The 23788-nt window shown below is 57.4% G+C and overlaps 1 protein-coding gene across 1 annotated transcript; it reads right to left on the bottom strand.

Annotated features, from left to right (window-relative positions):
• Positions 1-1492: 1492 nt before the first annotated feature.
• Positions 1493-22685, bottom strand: FOXO6 (forkhead box O6). Its single transcript, XM_019737090.3, has 2 exons — positions 21382-22685; positions 1493-3687 (listed from the first exon to the last, which is right to left on the bottom strand). Exons 1-2 carry the CDS (start codon positions 21793-21795, stop codon positions 2410-2412), a joined length of 1692 nt encoding a protein of 563 aa, XP_019592649.2. The 5' UTR covers positions 21796-22685; the 3' UTR covers positions 1493-2409.
• Between the last annotated feature and the right edge of the window lie 1103 nt (positions 22686-23788).

The following is a 23788-nucleotide window of genomic DNA, read 5'->3' as shown; positions in this document are numbered from 1 at the left end:
TCGGAACCCACTATCCTGCTGGCCATCTCCAGGCCATCATGTTGCCCAATGCCAGGGAATGCCATTCACAGAGTATACATGCTCCTGAACACTCCCTCCCTCCAAATCCCAGCGGTCCTCATAGGATATAACTCAAACTGAGCCTGGCTGAGGCTGAGCGTACCATCTTCCTCAGGGCTTCTCCCGCCTGGAAGTTCCCCATCTCAGGAAAGAGCCCCATCTGCCCAAGTGCCCAACCAGAAATCAGGTATCACTTGACTCCTGCTTCTTCCTCATCCCCCATGTCCAATCCACAATCAAGTCCTAATGACTCTATATCCAAAATACATGTGAACTTATACTTTCCCCTCCAGCCCAATTGCCCTTCCCTCTCCCTCCTGGTTTGAGTCACCACCAGCACCTCTGGCCTGGTCACTGACCCTCTCACATTGTTGCCCTCTCTGGCCCTTTTGCCTCCCCATTGTCAGTAACCTTTCCATCTCAGAGCTTTGGCCACACTAAACTGCTTTTTGTTCTGGAATCCATATGATCTCTTGACTCTGGGTCTCTGATCAAGCTGTTCCCTCTGTCTGAAGCCCTTCCCTTCCCAATACCAACTCATCCTTCAAGCCTCAGTGAGACAATACGCCCCTCCAGGTACCTTCCCACACTTCAAGCAGAGGATATGTGCATCTGTGTCAATCATTCCCACAAGAGCCGCATTCCTTATAGCTCTGATCTATAATCACCTATTTACTCATCTGTGTCCTGTGAGCCTCTAGGTTCCTGGAGGGCAGAGGCTGTGCCTATGTTGCTCTCTATGGCAGCCCCAATGCTTGGTACAAGACCTGGCACATAACAGGTGTTCAATACATCTTCCAGGGACAAATGAATGAGTGGGTGGGTGCAGGACCTGTCCTGAGCATTTTACATACCTTTTGTCGCTTACTCCTGAGAAACCCATGCGATGGGTTCTACTATCCTGTCATCTAGACCAGGAAAGCAAGGCTACAGAGGTTGAAAACTTGCCCAAGGTCACGCAGCTGGTAAAAATGGCAGGGAATGGATGGATTCTAACAGAAGTTTGTGTGCCTTCAAAGGCCTCCTTTCCACCACCCCTCCTGGCTTTCCCAAGCCATTTCCCGTTTTCTCATCTGTTCATTGGGAACAAAAATCATACCTAATACAGAACCTGACACTAACAGGTTCTCAATAAATACCTGTGCCTTCTCTCCCAACTGAGGCTTATTCAGGACAGAATTTCCCCAGGCCAGAAACTTCCTGCATGCACATGTTTACAGAAACAGGTGCAGACCTCCATAGGCACATCCCCAGCATCCAGAACTCAATAGGCGCTTAACCAATGTGTGCTGAGCCTATAGGCATCAGGGAATGCTGACACATACTCTGACACAAAGCCACAAACGGGGCTCAGACACTGGAAACCCGCCCCCACAATCCCTGCCAGTTATCCTCCGCCGCCGCCACTCCCCTTGCTAACCCAAGGCGCGGGAAATATTTAAAACAATTTTATTCATGAAAATATGCTGTACAATGCACTCTACACGGCCTCGACACAGCACACACGCACACGCACACGCTGACGGCACGGCCACGGTACACAGCCTACGATATGCGCCGGGGACGCCGCGCCCACAGCCCGCCCCGACCCGACACTTATAAATATGGGAGGAGCCAGGACCGGCACGGAATAAGGGGTGTCAGGTTAGGGGGTGGGTCCGGAACTGAGGCCCGCTGGAGAGGCTGAGACCAGTATTGGGGCGGGGGGGGGTGTTGGAAAGGGCGACTGACTCCGACTGGGGAGGAGAGAAGCGAGGGTTGACAAGGATGGGAGGGAGGGGCTTAGCCATGGAGGGGAAGGGCCGGAGAGGGTTAGGGCTGAAGGAGGGACAGTTCAGGGTGCACAGCTAATAGATAGATGTGTTTTCCGGAGGGGGGCTGCTGGCTTTCGAAGGGTGAGGCAAAGACCAGTGTAAAGTGTCAGTTGAGAATCAGATCGGACGGAGTTTGGGGTGGGCAGTTCATCACCCCAAGCGCCCCCCGCCCCCGCCAAGGAAACAAAGATTTGGAGAGGCCCTGCCCCATCCCCGGGTTGGCTTTTCGGACCAGCGCAGCCTATCTCGCTCCTCCCCACTCCCACCTAGCCCGAATTCAGCCTCCACCCCCAGGCTTCCTTCCCCGGGAGTAGGGGGAGCGGCTCTCTGGAGTCTGGGCAGGAATGGAGCGCCCCAGCCCCTCCCTCCCACATCCCTCAGCGGCCAACTTCTGAGGGATGTCTCTAGCAGGGCTGGGGTTGCCTCCAAGATCTTCCCGCGGAGCTGGAATCGGGGGTGGGGTCCCGGGGATCAGGATGGGAAGACTGAAGCCCCTTGGGGACGGGGCGGGCACCCGGGGCGTGGGAGGCGGCCTTCAGCCAGGAACCCAGCTCTGGTTGGGGGGCGGGGCTCCCGCCAGGCCGGGCGGCGGCGGAGGCAGGGCCGAGTCGAAATTGAAGTCCATTTCGTCGCTGTCCATGAAGTCGTTAAGGATGATGGACTCGACGTCGCACTCGAGGCTACCGCTGAACATGTCGAGGTCCAGGTCGGCCGGGAAGCGGTCGGGCGCGGCACCCAGCGGCCCGGCGGCGGCGGCCGCATAAGGCCCGGGCAGCGCGTCCAGCAGGAGGCCGCCCGGCGGGCCCCCAAAGGCGACAGCGTGGCCCGGCGGCGCCAGGCCCGCGGTGCCTGCCTCGCCGGGCAGCGTCATAAGGCTGATGGGGTGGGCTAAGGCACTGCGCGAGGGCACCGGTGGCGCGTATGGGGCCGCCCCCTTGCCAGGGTAGGTGGCAGCCGCGCCCGCCAGCGCCAGCTCCCCAGGCGCGCCCAGCACCGGGCCGGGGCGGGGCGCGGGCGGCGGCGGCGGCGGCAGTAGCGCGGGCAGCGCCCCAGGGCGGAAGGGCGCGGCGGCGGGCGCGAAGCTGGCCTGCTTGTTCTCCTGGATGGTCTGCATGGGCAGGCGGCGCAGCGCGCCCAGCGCCGGCGGACCGAAACCCCCACCCCCGCCGTAGGTGCCGCCCTTGCAGCCGCTGAAGTAGGCGGGCGTCCCGGCGCGGGCCCGCGGCCCGTACGCGTCCTGCGCGCCGTCCAGCAGGGCCTCGGGCAGTCCTGCGCCGCCGCCGCCGCCGCCTCCGTGCAGGCCCAGCGGACCTCCCAGCTCTGCCAGGCGGGGCAGTTCCCCTGGGCAGCGCGCACCTAGCGCAGGAGAAAGCGCGCTCGCCGGACTGGGGTACATGAGCGGCGACGAAGGAGCCAAGGCCTCCAGAGCCTCGTCGTCCTCCAATTCGGCCGCCTCCCCAAGCAGGGGTCTCCTGCCACCGCGGAAGTCGGCCCACGCCTCGTAGTCGTCGCTGGCGTGTGAGGCCGGGCTGGTGGCCCACTTGGCTGCGGCAGGCACTGGCCCCGGGGCTGGTGCGCCCGGAGGGCTGTCGTCGGGGCTTCGCTCAGGTGCTTGCAGCTGCTTCTTCTTGCTTGCCTTGCCCTTGATGCGCAGGAACTTGGCCCCATTGTCCATGGACACTGCCCTGCGCCGCGGCGTCTTGCCGGTCTTCCCGCCCTCAGGGTTCAGCATCCACCAGGAGCTCTTGCCTGTGCCCTCGTTCTGCACGCGGATAAAACGGGTGTGCAGCGACAGGTTGTGGCGGATGGAGTTCTGTGGCCAGAGACAAGGGCATGGGTGGGGAAGTGGGAAGTGAGACCATGGGAAAAGATGGGGAAATGATAGAAAGAGGAAGGGGAGAAAAAATAGAGAAAAGGAGAGGATAAGAGAATGGAGAAGAGCCAGAATGAGGAAGGGGGAGGGGATAGGTAAGATGGAAAGGGTGAACGGGTGAGGGAAGCAGGTGTAAGTACCAGGTCAGACATACTCAAGACTATCCATCCAAGACCCCAGAACTGCATACCCCTCCCCCTCCCCCGCCCCCACAGGCACTGCCCAGAGGGTGGGGCCAGGGCTTTGTGCCCAGCCTTTCCTTGGAGGCAAGGCCAAACCCTGAGGGCTACTCTTACGGGCCGGCAGCAGGGCAGCAGGACCCCCTCTCCCCGACTCAACCAAGCCCTGTTGGGGGCTAGCCAAGCTGCCAAGGCCCCCCAGCAGATTATGTAGGGGCTCATGCTGCAGCGGCTCATTTGTCTGCCCCCTCCCTCCCCAGCCTGGCGTGGCGCCAGGAGCCCGAAAACCCAGGGCTCCAGAAATCAATCTCGCGGTGACTGATTAAGCCCTGTTTAGAACTAATTGCTCTTTCGTGTGTGGGGAGAATAAATTACCTGCTTTAATTTCATGTCTTTAAAATGCAACTGCAGGTAGAGAAGACTGTTAACCCTTTGCTAGGAGGGCCTGGCCAGGGAAAGTAGAACAGGCTGGGTGTCCCCAAGGTGGGTAGAGGCCCGAGGCTTTTCTGAGATCTCCCCTGAACTCTGCGCTTCCATGACCACTACAGACACCTCGGATCCCAACAAGCCCCTCAAAGCACATCCAAGGAACATGGACACCTCTGACCCCACCTCTGCTCAGTGCCAGCCTTCAGGCCTGTCCAGCTCTCCGGCCTACCCTTTGGGTTGCAGCCCACCTTCTCTTCCTGATCAACCTGAAGCAGAGTAACTGTTCTCAAAGCCCCTTCCTGGTGGAACCTTCACAAATCCCCACAAAGCAGGTGGCATAATGCCCATTTACAGATAAGAAGACCAAGGCTCAAAGAGGTGAAGTCGCTTTCTCAAGGCTACATAGCCTTTCTGCTGTCCTGGGTGCTTCCCTGAGCTTCACTTTTGTCACCCCTGTACATACATATCCTCTTCTAAATGCCTTTTGTGCCCGACTTTAGTGCTTCCCACATCACTGCCTGGTTTTGCCAAGCCTGTCCTGGGGACAGAGGAAAACGGGAGGCCACAGCTTGACTGACCTCACAGGAACCTGTTGGGCCTGCCATGCCCCATCTCTGGGACCTCCCACCTGGTGGCCTTGACCTCCAGCTCAGGCACTGCTGTGCAAACAGCATAGGTTTGGGTATCAGAATGGCTGGGCAGGACACCTGACTTTTCAGCCACCTAGCTATGTGATCATAGGCTGTTGACTCAATCTCTGTAAGCCTCAGTGCCTCAGTGAACTACCCTGAAAAAATGGGTGACATTCAGTAACCACCTCAGAAGGCTGTTAGATCATTACCTGAAATTGTGTGGGTAGTGTTTGGTGAACACACCAGGTGCTCATAAACGATGTTTAAATCCCTCAGCCTGTCCAGAAGACCTCACCTCTTAGATCACCCGATAGACCTGCTCTGTCTCTCCCTCCTCTATATCATGCCGAGTGTAACTGTGCCTGGGCACCAACAACTGTGGAAAGCTGGCATTACACCCATCTCATTTACCAGGGAATGGAAGCCCAGAGGCATGATGTAACTTGCCCACAGTCCCACAGGCAGCAGTGCCAGGTACCACTCCAGATCTGCCCAGCTCATGGAATTGTTCTTAACTCTTCATCCACCCAGCCCTGTAACCACTGAATCATGAGGGCTCTCCCTTCTGCCTCCCTCCCACCAGTCTCCAGAAGGAAGGTCCCTTTCTGTTGCCCAGGGTACCCTCCCTCAGCCCCAGCTCCAGGTGCTGACCTGACTCTTTAGGGCTCTAGGCGCCCTATCTCTGGCACTTTCTAGTCTTGGGAGGTGACAGCTGGGGCCCCAAGGCTCCTCCCAGCATTGCCCTGCCTGGCTTCTCCTGGGGCCCTGACAGGAGGGGAGCTGGGCCCCCAGGGAGCTGTGTTCCCTTGAGTAGATACCCCCTTTCCCACTCCTGCCCTGCACCTGGCTCCCCAGTCCCTCCCCCACACCTGTGTTCAGAGGCCTCCGTTCTCCCTTATGGGACTATCTGGCTTAGCAGAGGCTCCACCTCCCAGCTTCTCCAGCTGGAGGTCAGTCAGGCAGCATCTCTTTATCAATGTCACCATGTGCCAGCCTGGTTCTGATTGCTAGGGAGGGAGGGAGGGAGGGAAGAGGAAGGACATCGCCCAGTACCAGCACCTACTCAGTACCTGCCTATTCAGCCTTGGGCGTTATAAGTACTTTATCTCATGTAATCATTCTATCAAACTCCATACAAGTCAGGGATTGTGATCCCTATCTCAAGATAAGGAGAGTGAGGCTCAGAGAGGTTAAGGTCACACAGTTTAAGTGGCAGAGCCAGGTATTGACTTCAGGTTAGTCTCACTCTGAGTCTAAAGGATATCTCATTCCACCATGGGGGAGAGAAACGAGTCAGACAATTTCCAAAGCATCTGAGGAAACCAGTACTCCAGTGCTTCTCAAACGTTCCATGTAAACCATCCCTAGAAACTAGCAGCACGGGAAGACGGGGCAATGTAAAAGGTCAAAATTCCTCACAAGTATTGTGCTTTTTAGAATACAAGGCAATTTTGCATTGAACTCCACAATGCATGCAAATTTCCTAAATATCAATAAAAATGTTTTAGATTACCACCAAGAACACATGTTCCAGGCCTGTGAAGCTTTCTATCCTTCCTCTCTTTGTTCCCTACCCAGCCTAGTACCCCTGGGACCCTGAGCCCCAGCCTGAAACCACAGCTGATTGGACCCAGAGAGAAGAAAGGACTTGCCCAAAGTTGCCCAGGACCTGGTGGCACAGCTGGGATTAGAGCCCAAGCCTCCTGACCCCCAGCTTGGTGCTCTTGCCCCTCCACCAAGCCTGACCTGTGGCAAGTCCATCTTCCTATCTGGTCCTCAGTTTCCCTACCTGTAAACTGGTAAGATGGGCCAACTGTCCTGAGGACATTCTCAGGTTAACAATGAAAGAATCATCCAGTCCAGAGGATGGACTTTTTTAAAGTTGTGGAACTTTTTGTAAGTGGACTCTAATGCAAAGCTTGAGTGTTACACACTCAAAGCAGCAGGGGTAGGGGCAGTGGTGGCTAGAGCCCTGGCCGCTCAGCACCCTCCCCTGAACTCTGCCATTGGGAGAAATTCTTCAGGCCATATGGAGGGTCACCCAGATAGGTGGCCCAGAGCTGGGCAAGGGCCTTGGCCTCTGATTACTGAGCTGAGCTCTGCACCAGGTGTGCCCTTAGAGCTGTGCCCCAAGAGTCTAGGCCCCGCAGCCCAGTCCGGCTCCTCAGGGCCCAGCCACTTGGTACCAATCCGAGCTCTGGGCCAAGATCCAGGGGCAAGCGCTGATCACATCTCACCCACAAGGCCTTCTGGGAGGTTAGAGGCCACAGAGGAGGTGAGGGAGGCAGAGGAGGGAGACACCTCTGCCAGCAGCAGTAACCAGGGCTCCCTCTTGGCGTCACCTAGCAACCCGCCACCACAGCCACGCCCTGGCATGCCCAGGCTCCCCTGGTGCTCAGAGCTGGGCCAGCTTCTGGGGTTGTGAGGCAGACCTGGGGCAGGTTCCCAGGGGAGATAGGACACCCCCTGACTCAGGACCTCAGGGAGACCATCAGGGGCACAGTGAAGGGACAGTGGCCATCCCATGCCCATCCCACTCTCCCTCAGAACTAGGGCCAGGGAGGCCAGCCTCCAGAGAGAGAAGGCTGGCACAGGGCAAAGTGCATGGGCTCCGGTGTTGGTCTGGATCCGTGTTGGCTCCAACCCTCACAAACAATGTGGCCCTAGAGCAAGATGCATTGAACCTCAATTTCCTCAAACGGCCACCTGCTTCCACCCTCTCTTCCCCACAGCTGTCCATCAGACAGCAGCCAGAGTGATCCTTTCAATGACACCAGAACCCTCCGCTGCACCCCTTCTCGCTGAGCAAAGAACAGAGAGACAAGCCCCGTTGTGACCTGGGACTCCTCCCCTGACGCTGTCCTACTTGATTCTTCCCACCTTCCAGGCAGTTCCACCTCGGGGCCTCTGTCCCAGGGGAACACTGTTCACCCAGACACATCAATCCCTCATCTCCTTCAGTCTTTGTTCAGATGTCACCTTTCCCAACGAGGTCCGTCCTGCCCACTCTTAACAACTGCTCTTCCTCTCTGCCATTTCTTGGTCCCCTATCCTACTTTACATTTTTCTAAAGCCATTATCACTTTCTAAATTCATATATAATTTATATATACGTACTTATGTTAATATATGTTGTATATTGAAATATATAATTTATATTGTTTATTATCTGGTTTCCCTTATACTAGAAGATAAGTTTTATGAGGAATTCTCCAAACTGGGCAACATGGTCAGAAGGAGAGACGAGTACGGGGTGGAGCAAGTCAGGAAGAGTATGATCCGCCGAGGGAACCGCAGAGGAGTAAGGGCTTCCATGAGGTGAAGATGGTTTCACAGGGTGAACAGTGCAGCTGCCCGTCCCAGCACCCCCTGCTCCCTCCTGCCTCCCAGCTAGATGGGTAACCCAGGGCTTGCTGCGGCCAATGTCCCTCCCAGCCTGTAACACCTGAGCCAGAAGACACTCCAGGAGCCCCAGTGGGAACAGAATAACCTCATCCTTGCGGATGGTGCCTCCCTCATGGACAGGGGCTGATCGGTTTGGTGGTGGCAGCTCATCCATCCAGCAGGACACCCTTTGCCCACGAGCAATAATGCATCCATCTGACAGCACAACCCCATTTATCCAGCACACCAGTCCCATTTATCCAGCAAGTACAACCTCATTTGCTAACAGCACTCCATTCACCTGACGGGCCCCCTCATTTATCCAGCAGGACACCCTCATTTATCCTCCACGTCGGAGTCTCTCCTTCCTCCCGTGGCGTGGCTGTGTTCTCCGCCGGTGCAACCCGACTGATGCAGCAGGACATCATCTCTCCTACAAGTGCACTTCATCCCCTGACAGTACAACCTCATTTATCTAATAATGCAGCCTCACCTTGCCTCCAACTACCACCTCATTCCCTGACAGTACAACCTCGTTTATCTTCCAGTACAACCTCATTTCTCCCTCCAGCACAGCTTCATTCTGATAGCTCAACCTCAGCCAATCTTACTCCTCCAGCCAGAGTCCACTAGATCTCTCGAGAGAGGAGGGTGGGAGTAGGAGGGGAGACTGGGGAGACAAGAGGGGTCCCACTATACCCTGCCCCCTGTCTACAGAGGGCTCCCTAGCACGAGATGTCCAATCTCCCCGGCCTCCAAAGGGCCCATAGACTTTGAGTTCTAGGCTGCTTGGCCCAGCCAGCACTCCACCATTGCCCCACCTCCTGTTTTGACCCCTCTAGGGCTAAAGAGTGCCCACGCATGGATTTCCTCCAGTTCTCCAGGAGGGAAAACATCCCACCTGATTTGATTTGTAGCATTTGCTGATTTCTGTGGTATGGATACTCCCATTGTAGCCAATTGTAAGCTGCCAGCATGACGTGGTCACTGAGTGCAGAACTGGGAAGAAGTGTGCACAGTTGGCTCTCACGACCCAGTGCAAACCAGTTCTGTCACACCATTGGTATGTGCTTCAAACAACTGAGGCAGGAGAAGGGCAGCACCTACTAAATGCCAGACCCAGGCGAGGTTCTTCACAGATACTTCTTTTAATCCTGATAACCATCCCGTGAAGAGGTACCGTTTTACAAAGGGGGAGGGGGAGACTTAGCCTCAGGTGGGTTAAATGACTCCCCAGGCCATGAAGCTGGGAAGTGATGGAGCCAGGTGTAGGTCTCAGGGCTGTTGAATTCCAAAATCAGGGCTCTTCCCACCCATAGCCCCAAGTGTGGTGGGAGCCACTTTCCTGCTGCCCATGTTAGTGGCCATCCCTGCCTTGGTTCTCAAGCCCAAGTTTCCGCTTTTATCAGAGACAGGAGACCTAAGGCTTGTGCCCCTATCCACCTCAAGCCCTCTACTACCTCCTGGCTTCCCTGGTACCTAGGTAATTCTAGGATCTTTCCAATTCAGTTCTGTGTCTTGTGTCTATGCATCAAAGCCCAGCGCCAGGAGAGGATGCCTCTCCAGGCTCCATCACTGCCCAAGGTCCATCCCAGCCCCTCCCTCAGCAAACTGAGCCAGTCTACCCAGTGGGATGGTTATCTAGCTCCTTCCTCTGTGGCTCTCTGAGCAGAGACCACCTGTGGGGCTATCTGAGCACTCTGATCCTTTCCATGACTCCCGTTTCCTCTCGCCCTCTTTCTTTCCCTCCCTTTCTGCATGAAGAAAGGTCAATGGCAGGAGCTGTAATCCCAACTTCATTCAGTGGCCTCGGGCCTTCCTTGTTAAAGAGGGTAACAAGCCTGACTCCCATGGGGGAGGGCTGGGACCTGGATGAGATTCCACATATCAAGACCCTCCTACCTCCTTGTCTCAGAGCCCCTGCCGCACCTTTTACCCCCCCCCCCCACCTCACTCTGGCCCCAGTCTGGTGGCCCCAGAATACACACCTGTCCCACACAGAGCCACAGACTCTCCAGGGGTCGCTTGCAGTGCTGCCTGGGGGGAAGCTGGGTGCTTAGTCCAGGCAGGCTTCCTGGCAGAAAGGGTGACCTGGATGACCACAGAGACCAAGGCCATGTAGAAATCCTTGGTACTAGGGTCTGTAGTAGAAGAGCGGTAGGAGGCACCAGGGCCACAGGTGTTGACAGGTAGGTGGGCTTAGGGGTCAGCAGCAGTGGAACAGCAGTGGTCAGCCAGAGGCCAGGAGGAACGAAATGTCCAAAGCATGGCATGAGGTCAAGGGGCAGGTCCTGGCATCCCCCACCCCCACACCCACCCCAGAGACAGCAGAGCCCTCACATCCAACCTGGGCAGCAAACCAACAGCAGAAGTCCAAGCTCACCCCTACGTGGCTCCTCATCCCCTGTGGACTTGGGTCCAACTACAGGCTGCTATTCAAGAGCCCTCTGATGCTCTCCAGCCTCATCACCTCCATTCCCTTAAGCCCATCTCGGACTCTAGCCACCCTGGATATCTCATAGCTCCATGACTTTGCACACTCTGTTCCGTTTGCCCTTCCCTCTCTCTCTCTGCTCGACCAGTTCCTGCTGCTCCATCAAGGCTAGCTCTGTGGCTTCTTCCTAGTCTCACCTCAGTGCTACTGCAGAAATCTAACTGCAAACTGGACTATAACTGGGTGTAAGTCTGCCTCCCCACTTGAACTTGGTGGGCAGTCCTTGGCTCACAGTAAGTCACACATAGGATGGAGCGCTCAGCATCCATGAACCACTCAGACCTGGCCATTCCATGCAGTTTCTGTTCAGCAAACCTCAGGCCAGAGCTCCAGGCCTCACCTCCTCCCTCCTGGTTTCCCCTCCTGTTCCTGTTGCCTCTGCTACCTCCCTATTCTTCAGCACTTCCTGGTGCCTGGGTAAAAAATCAGCAAAGTGAGGAAGTAAAGAAATGACCATTTACTGAACATTCACTACAGGCCATGCACTGTGCTCACATTCAAGGATTAAATCCTGCTGTCTTTGTGACAACCCTCTGAATGGGTTTATTTCCCCCATTTTACAGATAAGAAACTGAGGCTCCAAGAGACAAACTGACCTGCCCAAGGTCACAGGGTGCAGAATTCACACCAAAGCCCTTGCTCTTCCTCCCACTCTAAGATGCCTCTAGGGAGGAGCCTGGGCCAGGCTGAAGCTCCAGGGTAGGCATGGGGTGGGGACAGGGGGGCTGTCCACATTGACTCAGCAACCCTTCCAGACTTTCCTCCCCCATCCAGTATTAAAGGGGATCCCTAGGTGCAAAGCCACTCAGGCCCCTGTGTCTCTCCTGTCTGAGCCCCCTCCCTCCCTCTGCACCGGCACCTCCCACACCCCTGCACAGGCTCTGGGAGCAGCTGCAGTGACCTCACCCATCCCTGCCCTGAGCCTGGCTCTGGGGAGGGCCTAGCAGCTGTGCCCCAGCCCTGCAGGCTGGCTCCAGGAGGGAAAAGAGGAAGAGTAGGCATGGCGCCAAGAGAACCATCTGCTCTCCCAGGGGCATGGCCACCCGCACAGACACTGGCTCGCCCCCAGGGGCCACCCTTGGCCCTCTGTGCACAAGCCAAGGGGCTCCAGGAGCCCAGGGCAGCCCACCCAGACTGGAGCACTGGCCCTCATCTGCCATCTGTCTGCTCCTGGAAGATGACTGAGAGGTCCTTACAGGACATGTTGGAGCATGAATGTCCGCTGAAAAATGAACAAGTGCTCAGGGTAAGCTCTGGGTGCAGAGGCCAGAGGGCAGGGCTGGGTGTGCTATGCACTGCCTGCCCGTGTCCCAGTCCCAGCCCCAGCCTTGCTGGGCTAAGAGCCTGCAATCTCCTGGGGAGGGGCCCCCATCCCTTCACATCTGCTCTGCTAGCAGGTGCCTCAGGCAGAGGGTAAGCCCCTTCCCCCACAGCCCCAGCTCAGGTTACAGAGGAGGCAAGGCCAGCTGAGGACAGGGGGAGGGGAGAAGAGGGATGGAGGAGGCATCACGGCTTCTCAGTGTTGGGGGAGGGGAATTCGGATCTCTAGATAGGACTCAAAGCCGGAGAGGGAAGGGCCATGCCCAAGGTCACACAGTCTCCCAGTGGGCAAAGAGGAGCCAGTGTCCAGGTGCAGGCAGCCCTAGGTTCAAGGGTGACCTGGAGCAAGTCATCTGTAAAAACACAGAGCGTAAACCCTGCCTGCATGCCTCCCAAGGCCCTGGGGAAGGCTCTGTAGGCTAGAAGGCAGGGGCTCAACCTAAGGGCGGGACAGAGCTTGGACATCCTGAATATCTGATTCCTCAGGGACAGAACGGGAGGCATTAGAGGAAGGATCCTCCACTTGCCCAACACACACACACACTCACACACGTCAGTGACTCTCAGACACCAGGGCTCCGGGACTCCCACTCTACACAGTAGTAGGGAGATGGTTCTTTTCCTTTCCCAGAGCAATGAATAACAGTAATGATATTTGCTAAGATTTCTTGGGCACTTTACATGTATCTCTCCTGTAATTCTCACAACAAAGCTTGGGCATAAGTCCTGTTATTATTCCATTTTGTAGAGGAGGAAACTGAGGCTCAGTTGCCCAAGGCCACACAGGGTAAGCGGCTGAGCTAGGATCTGCTCCTCCCTGCTTGCCTCCAAGACTCCTAACCGTAGCACTCTCACCTCCCAGATCCTTAAGGCACCAGTGGGTGCTGCATGGCACGTGAGGCCTGACATCTTGGACTCTGTGGGTCTCCATTCTCTCTCAGGCACATCTCCCCGGAACCCCAGGACCAGGCCCACACTGGACTCCTGAGCCAGACCCTCTCCCCTCCACACCGCACTCTTGAGTGATCTTCCTGCCTGGGTCATTCCCCTTAGCTTGGAGTGCCAGCTCCCCAGCTTGGCATTCAAAGCCACTCGCAGTCAGGCCCCTGCTTGCTTCTCCATCTTCAAGTCCTGGTGGGCTCTGGCCAATAGTCAGATGTGTGAAGCTCCTGAGGGTTTGACCTCCTTTGTCTGGTTCCACTCCCCCACGTCCAAACACCCACAGCTCATTATCTGGCCTTCCATCATGACCCTGAGCAATCTTTATCCTGAATCAAAATCGGGAGTCCTCATCTTATCACCCCAGCTTGACCTGGGGGCACCTCAAGGTCAGGGAACTATCCAGTTCCTCTGAGCAGCACTGCACAGTGGGCCTGGATTAAAGTCAATGGAGGAAGCTGCCACCGATCTTGGGGCCTACAGATGGGGGTTGCGGGGAAGACAGCATGGGGTTGGAGACATCACCAGGCTGGTCTGGCCCTGCCCTTAGGGATCTCTCTGTCAGAGAAAACTAGGGACCATGGCGCCATCCCCCAGGCTGGAAGCCCCAGGGCCAAACTCCAAGGGAAGCAGAGACAATGATGGCGGTGGGGACAGGGGAGGTCAGCTTGGAAAGGCTTGGCCAGAGCACTGACCTAGGGAAGAGTTTCATTTCTGCCATTTACAGTGGGCTACTGGGAAAGCCACTTTATTTCTCTCGGCTTTCATCTCCTCATCTGCCAAACAGGAGCAGGAACAGTCACAGCTTCATAGCATCGCTATGAGAATTAAACGAAAGCATGTAATGGCACAGGAGTGTTGAAGCCTGGGCTGGAATAGTTCAGCGTGGCTCCAGCAAGGGTCAGAAGACAGGAGCGGCGAGTGATGTGGCCAGAGAGGTAGACTGGGGCCAGGTGGCCAAGGCCTTGAGAGTCACGCTAAGGACCCAGGATTGGATCCTGTAGGAACAACACTGTTATACACATGCTCTTGTCTCCTCCACTAGATGCAAAGCTGTCAGATAGCAGGGGCTATGGCTTTCGGGCTCCTCACCATTCTGAGTATTACACTGACATTTCCCCTCCATCCTGAAGCCAAAGGCTCTCAGTGGCAGAGTGTACCATTCTCTCTCTTCATGTTCATTACAGCATGATTTCTAAGATGCGGGAGCTGTGCGAATGTGTTGGAGATGGGGGGGTGGGAGGGTGGAGTGGGGCTGTTAGTGCCTTGGAGCTGACTGCAAAGGGCTCAAAAACGAGTGAGGAAGAGGAGTGGGCTCAATCCAGGCAGCCTGCTTGGAGGAGCTGGTCCACTGGGAGCAGGAGGGGCAAACAGAAGCTCAGGAAGTTACTATCTTAGCCATCAGTTCAGAATCGGACCCATCACCAGATAAACCTTTTAAAATATAGATTCCAGAGTCCACCAGCTGAGAGTGTGATATAGAGGGGGACTTGACACCATATTCACTAAAAGCTTTTAGGGGACTCTGATCATCAGCCAGGTTTGCCAACAGCTAAGGATTTAAGGCAGGAATTCTCAGGCAGATGCAGTGGGTTCAGGATCACCTGGGAGGTAGGGCTTTGTTCAAATCACCCAAGCACCCCGCCTAATTTCTGAGGGGTGTCCCAAGGGATCAATCAGTCCATGGGAGTCAATAGCTGCCTTGGTGAGCATGTGACAACTGCAGTGGGTGTGGGCTGAGAACTCCAGTGTCAGGTGTAATGGTGGCAGTGGGAAGGCAGCCTGAGATCAGAGGCAGCAGGGAAGTGGGAGGAAGGGCAGGGCCTGGACAAGGCCAGCAAGGGGGCTCAGGGGTCCAAACAGAGCAGTTTGGATTTGGGAACTGGAGTCCCAGAGGGATCTGGAGCATGAGCAAGCCTTGGGGCAGGAGCACTAGCTGAGCGCACCTGCACTGGAAGATGGTGGAACATGGTAGAAACAGACAGGTCTCCATCGAAATTCAGGCTCAACCTCATCCCAGCTATGCTGCCTTGGCCAAGTGACTTCATCTTTCTGGGCCTCCATTTCCTCAACTGCATAATGGGACTATAAACACATACCTGGCCGGACCCAGGTAGGATGAAATGAGAGAATTTATGTTAAGTGCCCAACTGACTGCCTAGCACCTAGACGTTAATTCTCTTAAGTCTTGTTCCTCTTCCACAAAAGGCGTCCCCTTTAGAGACCAGAAAGGTTTCTCTGCAAAGATGGAGGCCCTAGGGGGAGGGTGTGGGAGGCCCCTCCCCCACATGCCACCTGGCCCCCCTCCCACCTCCACATATGGGTTGGGGGGTGGGGAGAGGCAGCAAACAGCCAAACCCTCCCAAACAGGAGTTGGTTTCCATGGTAACCAGGGTGCCAGGAAGAAAGGGGGTGCTCCAGATCCAGCTGTCCCTCTGAGCGCCCTACCCATGCCCCAGAGCCCCAGTTAACGCCCATCCAACACCCTGCACTACCCATCTGCCTGCTCTGGGGGCCAGTTGGGACTGCCTTCATTGTGCCCAGAGTATGTCTGCCACCTGGGTACTGACAGGGGCAGGGTAGGCACCTCCAAACAGGAGTACCAAGTTCAAGTCCATCCATACCTATACTCATATGCTGCCACCTTGAGAAGTCCTATCAGTACTTTCTGCAGTGCCCTCGGTCCCAACTAAGCCCTCCATGGCTCCTGGAACCAGAGGTTAGTCAGACACAGCGCTGAAAGGACCAGAGACCAAGTTAAGGCCCTTTGGACACTGACACGAACACTGAGAACCAGAATGGGAAAGAGCTTTGCTCCAGTTCACACACGCTGGGTCAGGCTCCCTACAGGTGCTCTGTCCACCCCTCACCCACTCCCAACGCCACACCTCCAACTCACCCCAAAGGGCTGAACTAGGACACCCTAAGTGATGGCCAGGGAAATGGGCCACAGCTGGGAGAAGGAAAGTCCTAACGTTAAGACCTGTCCAGCACTAGAATAGCAGTCCCAGAGGTCATGAGCTCTCAATCACTGGGAGTGTGTGAGAAGGGACTGAGTTGGGGAAGGAGGCGTGAAAGGGGGTGTTCAACTCTGTGACCCCCTCCTACCCCTAGAGATCAAAAGTCTGATTTGGCTGTGGAAGGGGTGGACACCAATGTATACCTGTTTCTCAGGTACCCACCCCCACAGGCTGCAATAGGGAGGGGTACTGGTGAGCCAGCCACAAGGGAAGGAGACAGTGAGGGAAGGAGGGGCTCCCCATTACAGCTGCTGCACCCATATCCCAGAGGCTCATATCCACACACAGTCCACAGCCACCCCTCACACCTCCTAAGAAACTGACAGAGGGGCTTCCACAGCCCCAAGGATGGAATGTGGTGGCCACCACCAACTGCCACTCAAAAACAGGAGAAGGTAGGCTGCCAGGAACAAGCCTGCACCCTTTAAAAATCCAAACACAGGCAGTTCCTTCCAGCCCTAAGAGGAAAAGCTTGAGTTTTGGGATCAGAAGGGGGTTCAATTCCCAGGCCTGCCACTTCCTAGGGATGTGACCTCAGGACAAGTCACTTCTCCTTCTGGGAAACGGGGATCCTAATACCCACCTGGAAGAATGGTGGCCAAAATTTGATGGGATGTATGCTTGGCTAGGAGGTGCCTCCTTCCTGGCCCTCTCAGCCCTCCTCACTCTCTGGCAGAGACCCCACTTCAGTCAGTCCTGAAGCTGGAGTCCTGAGAGCATGAGAAAGGGGGCCTCAAACTGCGGAAAGTGGGGGCTGGGGGGCACTGAACTTTCGAACCCGCAAACCCCCACGCTGTTCATCACCTTAGTACGAGTTAAAAATAACTGTCTCATCTCTTTAAATTAGTCTGTCTGCAATTACCGCCTGGCACGGCACTGCCCGCCATCGTCCCGCTGGAGCAGAGCCAGGTGGCAGGCGGGGCCCTCACCCTGTCTGTCGTTCTGTCTGCTTCCCAGTCCTCCCTTCCCCAACTCGCAGCAGTGCAGCTACCCCAGGGGCCCCCGGTGCTCCACCTCCTGAGCTCCCCAAGTTTGGCTGGGGTGAGGCCAGGGCTGTGGGCTGCTGCAGGCAGACAGGACCAAGGGGGGCAGTGGGGAGCAGAGGACTGGGGTGGGGGCTTCTGAGCGCGGGGGAGGGGCCCCGGGAGGCCTGGGAAGCCGGAAGGGCCCGCAGCGCCAGCGCTTGTGGGTGGGTGTGAGCAGGTGGCCGTGGGAGTCTGCCGGGCGTGCCAGCAACTGTGCCAGGAGCGGCTGGCACAGGCTCGTGCCCAGGAGGCGGCCAGCTGCCAGCCCCCCACTCGCTCCTGCAATGCAGGGGGGGTGAGGACACCCCCAACCCGGCTCACACAGCCTCCTCCCACAGCCCCACCAGCCCTTGGGGCTGGGGATCCCCAGAGGACAAAGGAGGAGGAGGGAGCCCTGCTACAGCAAGGTTGGGGGAGGAAAGAAGGGGGTGCCCCTGCACTCATCACCACTGCTCAACCCAGCTGTAGCAGAACCCCCTTCTAATCCCCACCCCACCTAGGACCTGCTGGCCAGCCTGGGCCAGATGGGGGTAGCACCACCCCTCCTGATCTCACCCCCCAACAACCAGGCTACTCCAAGCCCTGAGGGAGAAGGGAAGTCCCCATTCACTGTGCACCTCCCCCACCAGGCCTGTGGACAGGAATGGGAGTCACCCAGGCCTGGCCTAGGAGCTCCCAGGGGAACTGGCAGCCAGGAAACAGAAAAGCAGGCAGAACAACTCCAGGGGTACTAAGTGGAAGGAGCACCAGGACCCAGAGTAACCTGGAAAGCTTCCTGGAGGAGTCCATCGATAGGGAAGGTGGGTCTGGAGCGTCTGAGAGGAAATGGGAGACTCTACCTGCACGTCAGATATCCACACTTCTGGGACATTGCAGAGGGACGAGGACCTCCTGTGCAACCCTTGCCCCAGGCTTGGAGACCCTCCTCACTGAGGGGAACACTCTTTGGTGGAGTTCCCAGCACCCAGCCCAGCCTCTCGCCAAGGCTTCAGCCCGGTGGGTGTCCCGCACCTGCTGCGGATCTTGCCTCCTCTGATTTGCCGGACAACCTCCCCACATCACAGGTGGGGCCACTCTAGGCAAAGGCCAAGCACGGAAGCCCTTTCTGATCTGTCCCACTCTGTCTTTCCCCTGCCACCTCTGTGCCATCCCTAGGAGCCCTCCTGGATTCCAGCCTGTCATGCCCAACCCTCGCCCAGACTCATGTTCAATCCCACCTCCTTTGCCTTTGCGTACGCAGTCAACATCCGCTGGAAGACTTTCCTTCAAATTCTACACCTCAAGGAAGGTAGCCGAGATCAAGTGCCACCTTCTCTGTGAGGGCTTGCTTCGTTCCCCAGGGGATCTAACCTACCTTCCCCACACCCGTACCACCAGCCCTGGCCCTTCCTGCCTGTAAAACACTGGGCCTGGGTGTGGAACTGGCAGAGCCCTGACTGTCCCGAAGGCAGGTCTAATGCCTTCCTCTTTGGTCCCCCCACTCCATCTAACACAGGGTTTGGTACACCCTAGGGATCCAAGTGCAGCACTTATGTGGGCGAGGGGAGGGAGAAAGGAACAATGGGCCCTGATGCCAGCTCTGGCACCTGAGGCATACCATAGCCCCTGCTAACCAGAGGTTGGCTGGAAGTTGGGATAGCCCCTCCACCAGGCCCCCTGGAGGGGTTGACTGGGAATGGGGGTTGGGGGGACGAATAAGAGGGGAAGGAGGTGGGGGGTAGAAGGAAGACAGCCACAGAGGATGAGATGGCAAAGGCCAGAGGTCCCCCTAAACAGCCCTTCTCCAGTGCCTAGGTGGTCTCTGCCAGGGCCCAGGTCAGGAGCCCGGGCCTGAGACTCCCTCTCCAATGCCCCAGTCCAGGACGGGCCTGCCAGGGCTCCTTCCTTCCTGACCCCAGGCACAAGGAGAAGCACTGTATCCCCCACAGCTTGGTGCAGTGGCAATCACAACCAATGGGCGGGCGGGAGACCTGGGCCATTATCCAGGGCCTGCAGCTCACGGATGGCCTGAGAAGACTCCCATCCCCTTCCTGGGCCTCAGTCTCACAGTCTGAGAAATGAACTTCTGGGACTAAGTTATCTCCAAGCACATTCCCAATCACATTCTAGGATTTAGACTTGCCACTGTTCAAAAGTCATTAGTGTCCCCCTTCCACACCCTGTGCTAGCAGGACACTATTTTACAGGCTTTATGGGGCCTTGGAGGGAGAAACACCTGGACTGGAATCCAGCTTTTCCATCTACTAACTGTGTGACCTTGGGCAGTTCACTCCTCCACTCTGCTCCTCAGTGCCCAGCTCTGTAAATGGTGACAGTACCACCCACATCAGGGACTGCTGAGAGCATTTAAGGAGACACCTGGCACAGATGCCTGAAGGTGCTTGGCGTAGGGCTTGGCCCTGAGACCCTCAATGAACTGTAGTTCTCTCCCAGCTTCCAGCCTCATGCCCCTTCTTGCCATCTTCTCCCATCATCCCTAATCCATCAAGACCCGCTGGAGCTCCACCTCCTGCAGGAAGCCCTCCTGGTTTACTTGCCCACACCACCCTCCCTGGCCTTGGCATTTTCTGTACCATACACCCATTTCTTCACTCCTCCACCAGACATGCACTGGTGGCTCCTTGGTGCCAGGCTCTACCCCAGGTGCTGTGGGCACAGAGATTGCTCCGACACTGCCACTGTCTTCCAAAGGTGGGGTGGGGAAGGGAAATGAGACAGAACACAAAACACTAAGACCTATGACAAGCAGAGAGAGGCCAGAGCAGAGGGAGTCCTAAGCTGGCTGAAAATGGTTAGGGAAGGCTTCCAGGAAGAGGCATCTGAACTCTGTGCTCTTTAGGACAGGAAACACATCTACAGGGAGAAGTGAAAAGTGGGACAATGCATGGGGAGCAGGAAGGGAGGTGGGAGAGCAAAGCCCAAGGGCAGGACCCACTTGGGAGGAATAAGTGTTCTAGTGGGGACTTAGCTCAAGGGGACAAGAAAGGCTGGGGAAGGAGATTCATGTATGTTCCTCCAGCCTGTGCCCCCACCCCACAGTGGCCCGAGAGCCATGGGCTCCCAGGTCAGAGCACCCGTGACCCCTACAATGCAGCCACTGGGCATCTAGAGCTGTCCATGCCCACAAGCCTTCCCTCCTCCACTGGCACACCTCCTTCTCTGACCCTGTCTATAGACACCATCAGGCAGAGCTCCCTCCCTCCATTTAGGCATGCTTCCCTGGCAGAGCCCCGCTCTCCAATAGGGAGCCTGACAGCTTACAGGCCCTAGGCACAGCCCCCCACCCCAACCTCTTCTCCTACAAAGGCACGGACTATTCCCATTCCCCAACAAGATGACCAGAAGAGGGTCTGGAGGCCACAATCTCATCAAGCCCCTGTTCTCTCCCAAGATGGCTCCCCCCTTTCTACTGGCTGGCACTGAGACTTCCATGGGGTACCCCTGTCCCCTCCCCCACCCCCAAATGCATCTGGTCTCAGAAAACCAGGGAAGTAGAAGACAGACAGCCTGGGGCGGGCAGGGACAGATCCCCAGCCCTCAATACCCTGCCCTCACACCAGCAGGGGTCATCACCAGCCCATCTTGCTGATCCAGTCAAGGGGGACAGCAGCTGCCCCATGGACAACTCAGATCCTAGGTCACTTGACTAGTCACCCCACTTCAGACTGGCTGGTGCCCTAGGGTGAACTCTTGGCACCACAGGAAGAACTGTGGGCCCAGGGTCACACTCCTCATCCTAGGGCCAACTCTATGTAGAGCAGTGGGAAAGATTTGGGGGGAAATCAGTCACTGACCCAAGTCATTATTCCAGCTCTTTAAGGAGGTGCCCTAGTGGAGAGGGTAAAACAAGAGTAACCCAAAACACATTCGTGGGGGTAAGAGAAGGCTCCCCAATGTCCGAGGTCTGGGAATGGGTTCCTTTGCGATGCCCTCCAAAACCGGCTGGGGGTGTCCCTCAGGGGTACCTCAAAGTGGCAGTTCCTTGTCACCCTACCAGATCTCCCAACCCACATTCAGAGCATGCACAAAGCTACTCCCAGCACGCCCCCTCCTGTCTGCCGGCTGCCCCACGCCCTGGGCACACACTCTGTGACCCCTGGGGGTGCTGGGGGCCTCCCTCCCGCCGGCCCGCCGGGAGCCCAGACACATCGAGCAGCCCCTGGAAGCCCCAGCCCGAGAGCCCAGCCCCCCTCTCCAGCCGGACGCCCCCACCTTCCAGCCGGCAGAGCTGTTGCTGTCGCCTTTATCCTTGAAATAGGGCACGTAACGGACCATCCAGTCGTAGATCTGCGAGAGCGTGAGCCGCTTGTCCGGGGCGCTCTCGATGGCTTTGGTGATGAGGTCGGCGTAGGACAGGTTCCCCCACGCGTTTCGCCGGGAGCTCTTGGCTTTCCGCAGCGGTCCGACCTCCGCGCCCAGCGGCGGCGCTGGGGCCATCGCTGGGGCCGTCGCCCGGCGCTCCGGCCCGCAGTCCTCGGCGCCCTCAGCCACCCCTGAACCCAGCGCTCCGTCCTCGTCGCCGGCCAAGTCGGGCTGCGGCAGGGGCCAGGTACACGAGCGCGGCCGGCTCTGCGGCGCGAAGTCCGGGTCCACGTCCACCTGATGCGCTCGCAGCTTCGCAGCCATGGTCCCGCCCGACTCGGGCGAGGAGGTGTGGGAGGCTCCGCGAAGGGTGGGCGGGCGGCTCCGGGATCTGCACGCCCCGGGGAGGCCCGCGGGAGGGGTCCCTGGCGGCGCCGGCTCAACCGCGGGGCGCCATGGGCCGGGGCGCGGAGACAGGGGGCTGGACTCGCTGGAAAGCCCAAAGGGAGGGAAAGATGGGGGCAATGAGGGGGCGGCAGCCCCGGAGCCCAGCGGGCACACACCTCGCTCAGCTCCGCTTCTAGCACCTGCCGCCTGCCTGCGCCTGCAGCCACCACCGCCACCGTCGCTGCCGCCGCTCCCCCGGCGCCAGCCCAGCGCGCGGGCCCCGCTCTCCCGGGACGAGGCCGGATTGCACCATGCCGGAGCCCGAGCCTGTGCCGGAGCCCGCGCCGCCGCCGCCGCCCCGTAAATGCCGCCGCCGCCGCTCCGGCTCCAACGCCAGCTCCCGCGCCTGCCGCGCTCAGCGCCGGCTGCACCTCGGGATGGGCGGGGGACGGGGAGGGGGCGGGCCCAGAGCGGGAGGGGCGGGGCGTGCCCGCTAGCGGCCGCGGAATCCTCTTTTTGCTGGGTGTCCCGCCTGCCGGCCGGGGGTGGGAGCGCGGAACGCGCGGCTCAGGGCGACCCAGTCGCAGCCCCTGCAAGCAACAGCGCCGCCTATGGAGCAGGGAAGGAGAGGCAGGCGCGACCCCGCCCCCTGCTCGGCGATGGGGGAGGGAGCGCGGGGGCGGGGCCCGAGAGCTTTCATTGGTCCGATGCAGGGCCGTCCCGCCTACGGACTCGGCAGGATCCCTCCCAGAAGAGCGTCAGAGGGTTATTGTTACAACCCGGGGTTTCCCCGGGCAACGGGGATGGGGCGGGACTCAGAGCACTTGGCCCCGCCCCCTGACTTTAGACCCTCTGCGCTTCCAAGTCTTAGAAACCTGATGGGGCGGGTGATGTTGTGCCTTAGACTGGTCTGGGGAAACGAAAAGGGTCAGGAACACCTGGGTTCTCAGCGAGGCTTTGCCAAAATTTTAACTTCTCCATCTTCATGGCCTCTTAGGGTGCACATAGTTTTAGAGCCTCAGTTCTCAAAGTTTAACGTGTAGCAGAATCAATCTGAAGAGCTTGTGAAATCATATTATTGCTGGACCCCACGGGGTAAGCCTGGGTTGGGGCTGGAGACTGCATGTCTAACAAGTTACAAGTTCCCAGGTGATGCACCCAGGATCACACTTTGCAAACCACTGTTAAGACTATGGGAGGCTCTTACATACGGTTATTGGAACAAGCACTTGCCCCAAAGTTCATCCTGCATGGGGGGGGGAGCTTCTCTTTCAACAGATATTTATTGAGCACCTTTGATGCACCAGGCACTGTTCCGGCCACTATGGCAAGAGCAGAAACAGAGACAGTGGGGTCCCTTACAGCTTAGGCTAGTGGAGGAGTCAGATCTTAATCAGATCATCATATGGCCTCAGAAGGGAGAGGCTGGCGGAGAAGTTGGGCAGCCCATGACCTCATTCCACAGGGCCCTAGGCTAGGTTTCCAGCCACCACAACACCTGCCAGCCTTTGCTCAGGCTAGAACACCCTCTACCTAGAACACCCTTTCCCCTCCTCCAGGCCCTCATTGGACATTCTTCCACCTCCAAAGTTCAGCTCAAATGTCAACTCATCCCTGACACCTCTAACCCCAACTCCCAATACTTGTCTCTGTTCCTTGCTTGCCCACACCACTTGCTGCTCTGCCAGCAATGCCTTACGTCCCTTTAGGAAAATATTTCTCTTTTGCCAATCAGGAAACTGAGGCCCAGAGTAGGGATGTGACTGTCCCTGATGGAATAGCCGAGACTAGAATCCCAAACTCATCAGCCAGTGCCATACTCCTGAAGAGGCTGGAGACACCAACTTGCAGAGTTCTCTGAAGAGTGGGAGGGCTGACCCCAGGTCATGGGAGACAACCTCTCAAAAATTCCTTCCTTCCAGCTTAGGTC

This window comes from Rhinolophus sinicus, chromosome 14, assembly GCF_057876585.1.
Source record: "Rhinolophus sinicus isolate RSI-liver-muscle chromosome 14, RSI-T2T, whole genome shotgun sequence".
NCBI lineage: Eukaryota > Metazoa > Chordata > Mammalia > Chiroptera > Rhinolophidae > Rhinolophus > Rhinolophus sinicus.
Note: the sequence above shows the minus strand (reverse complement) of the source record. Positions and strands in the feature narration are given on the sequence as shown.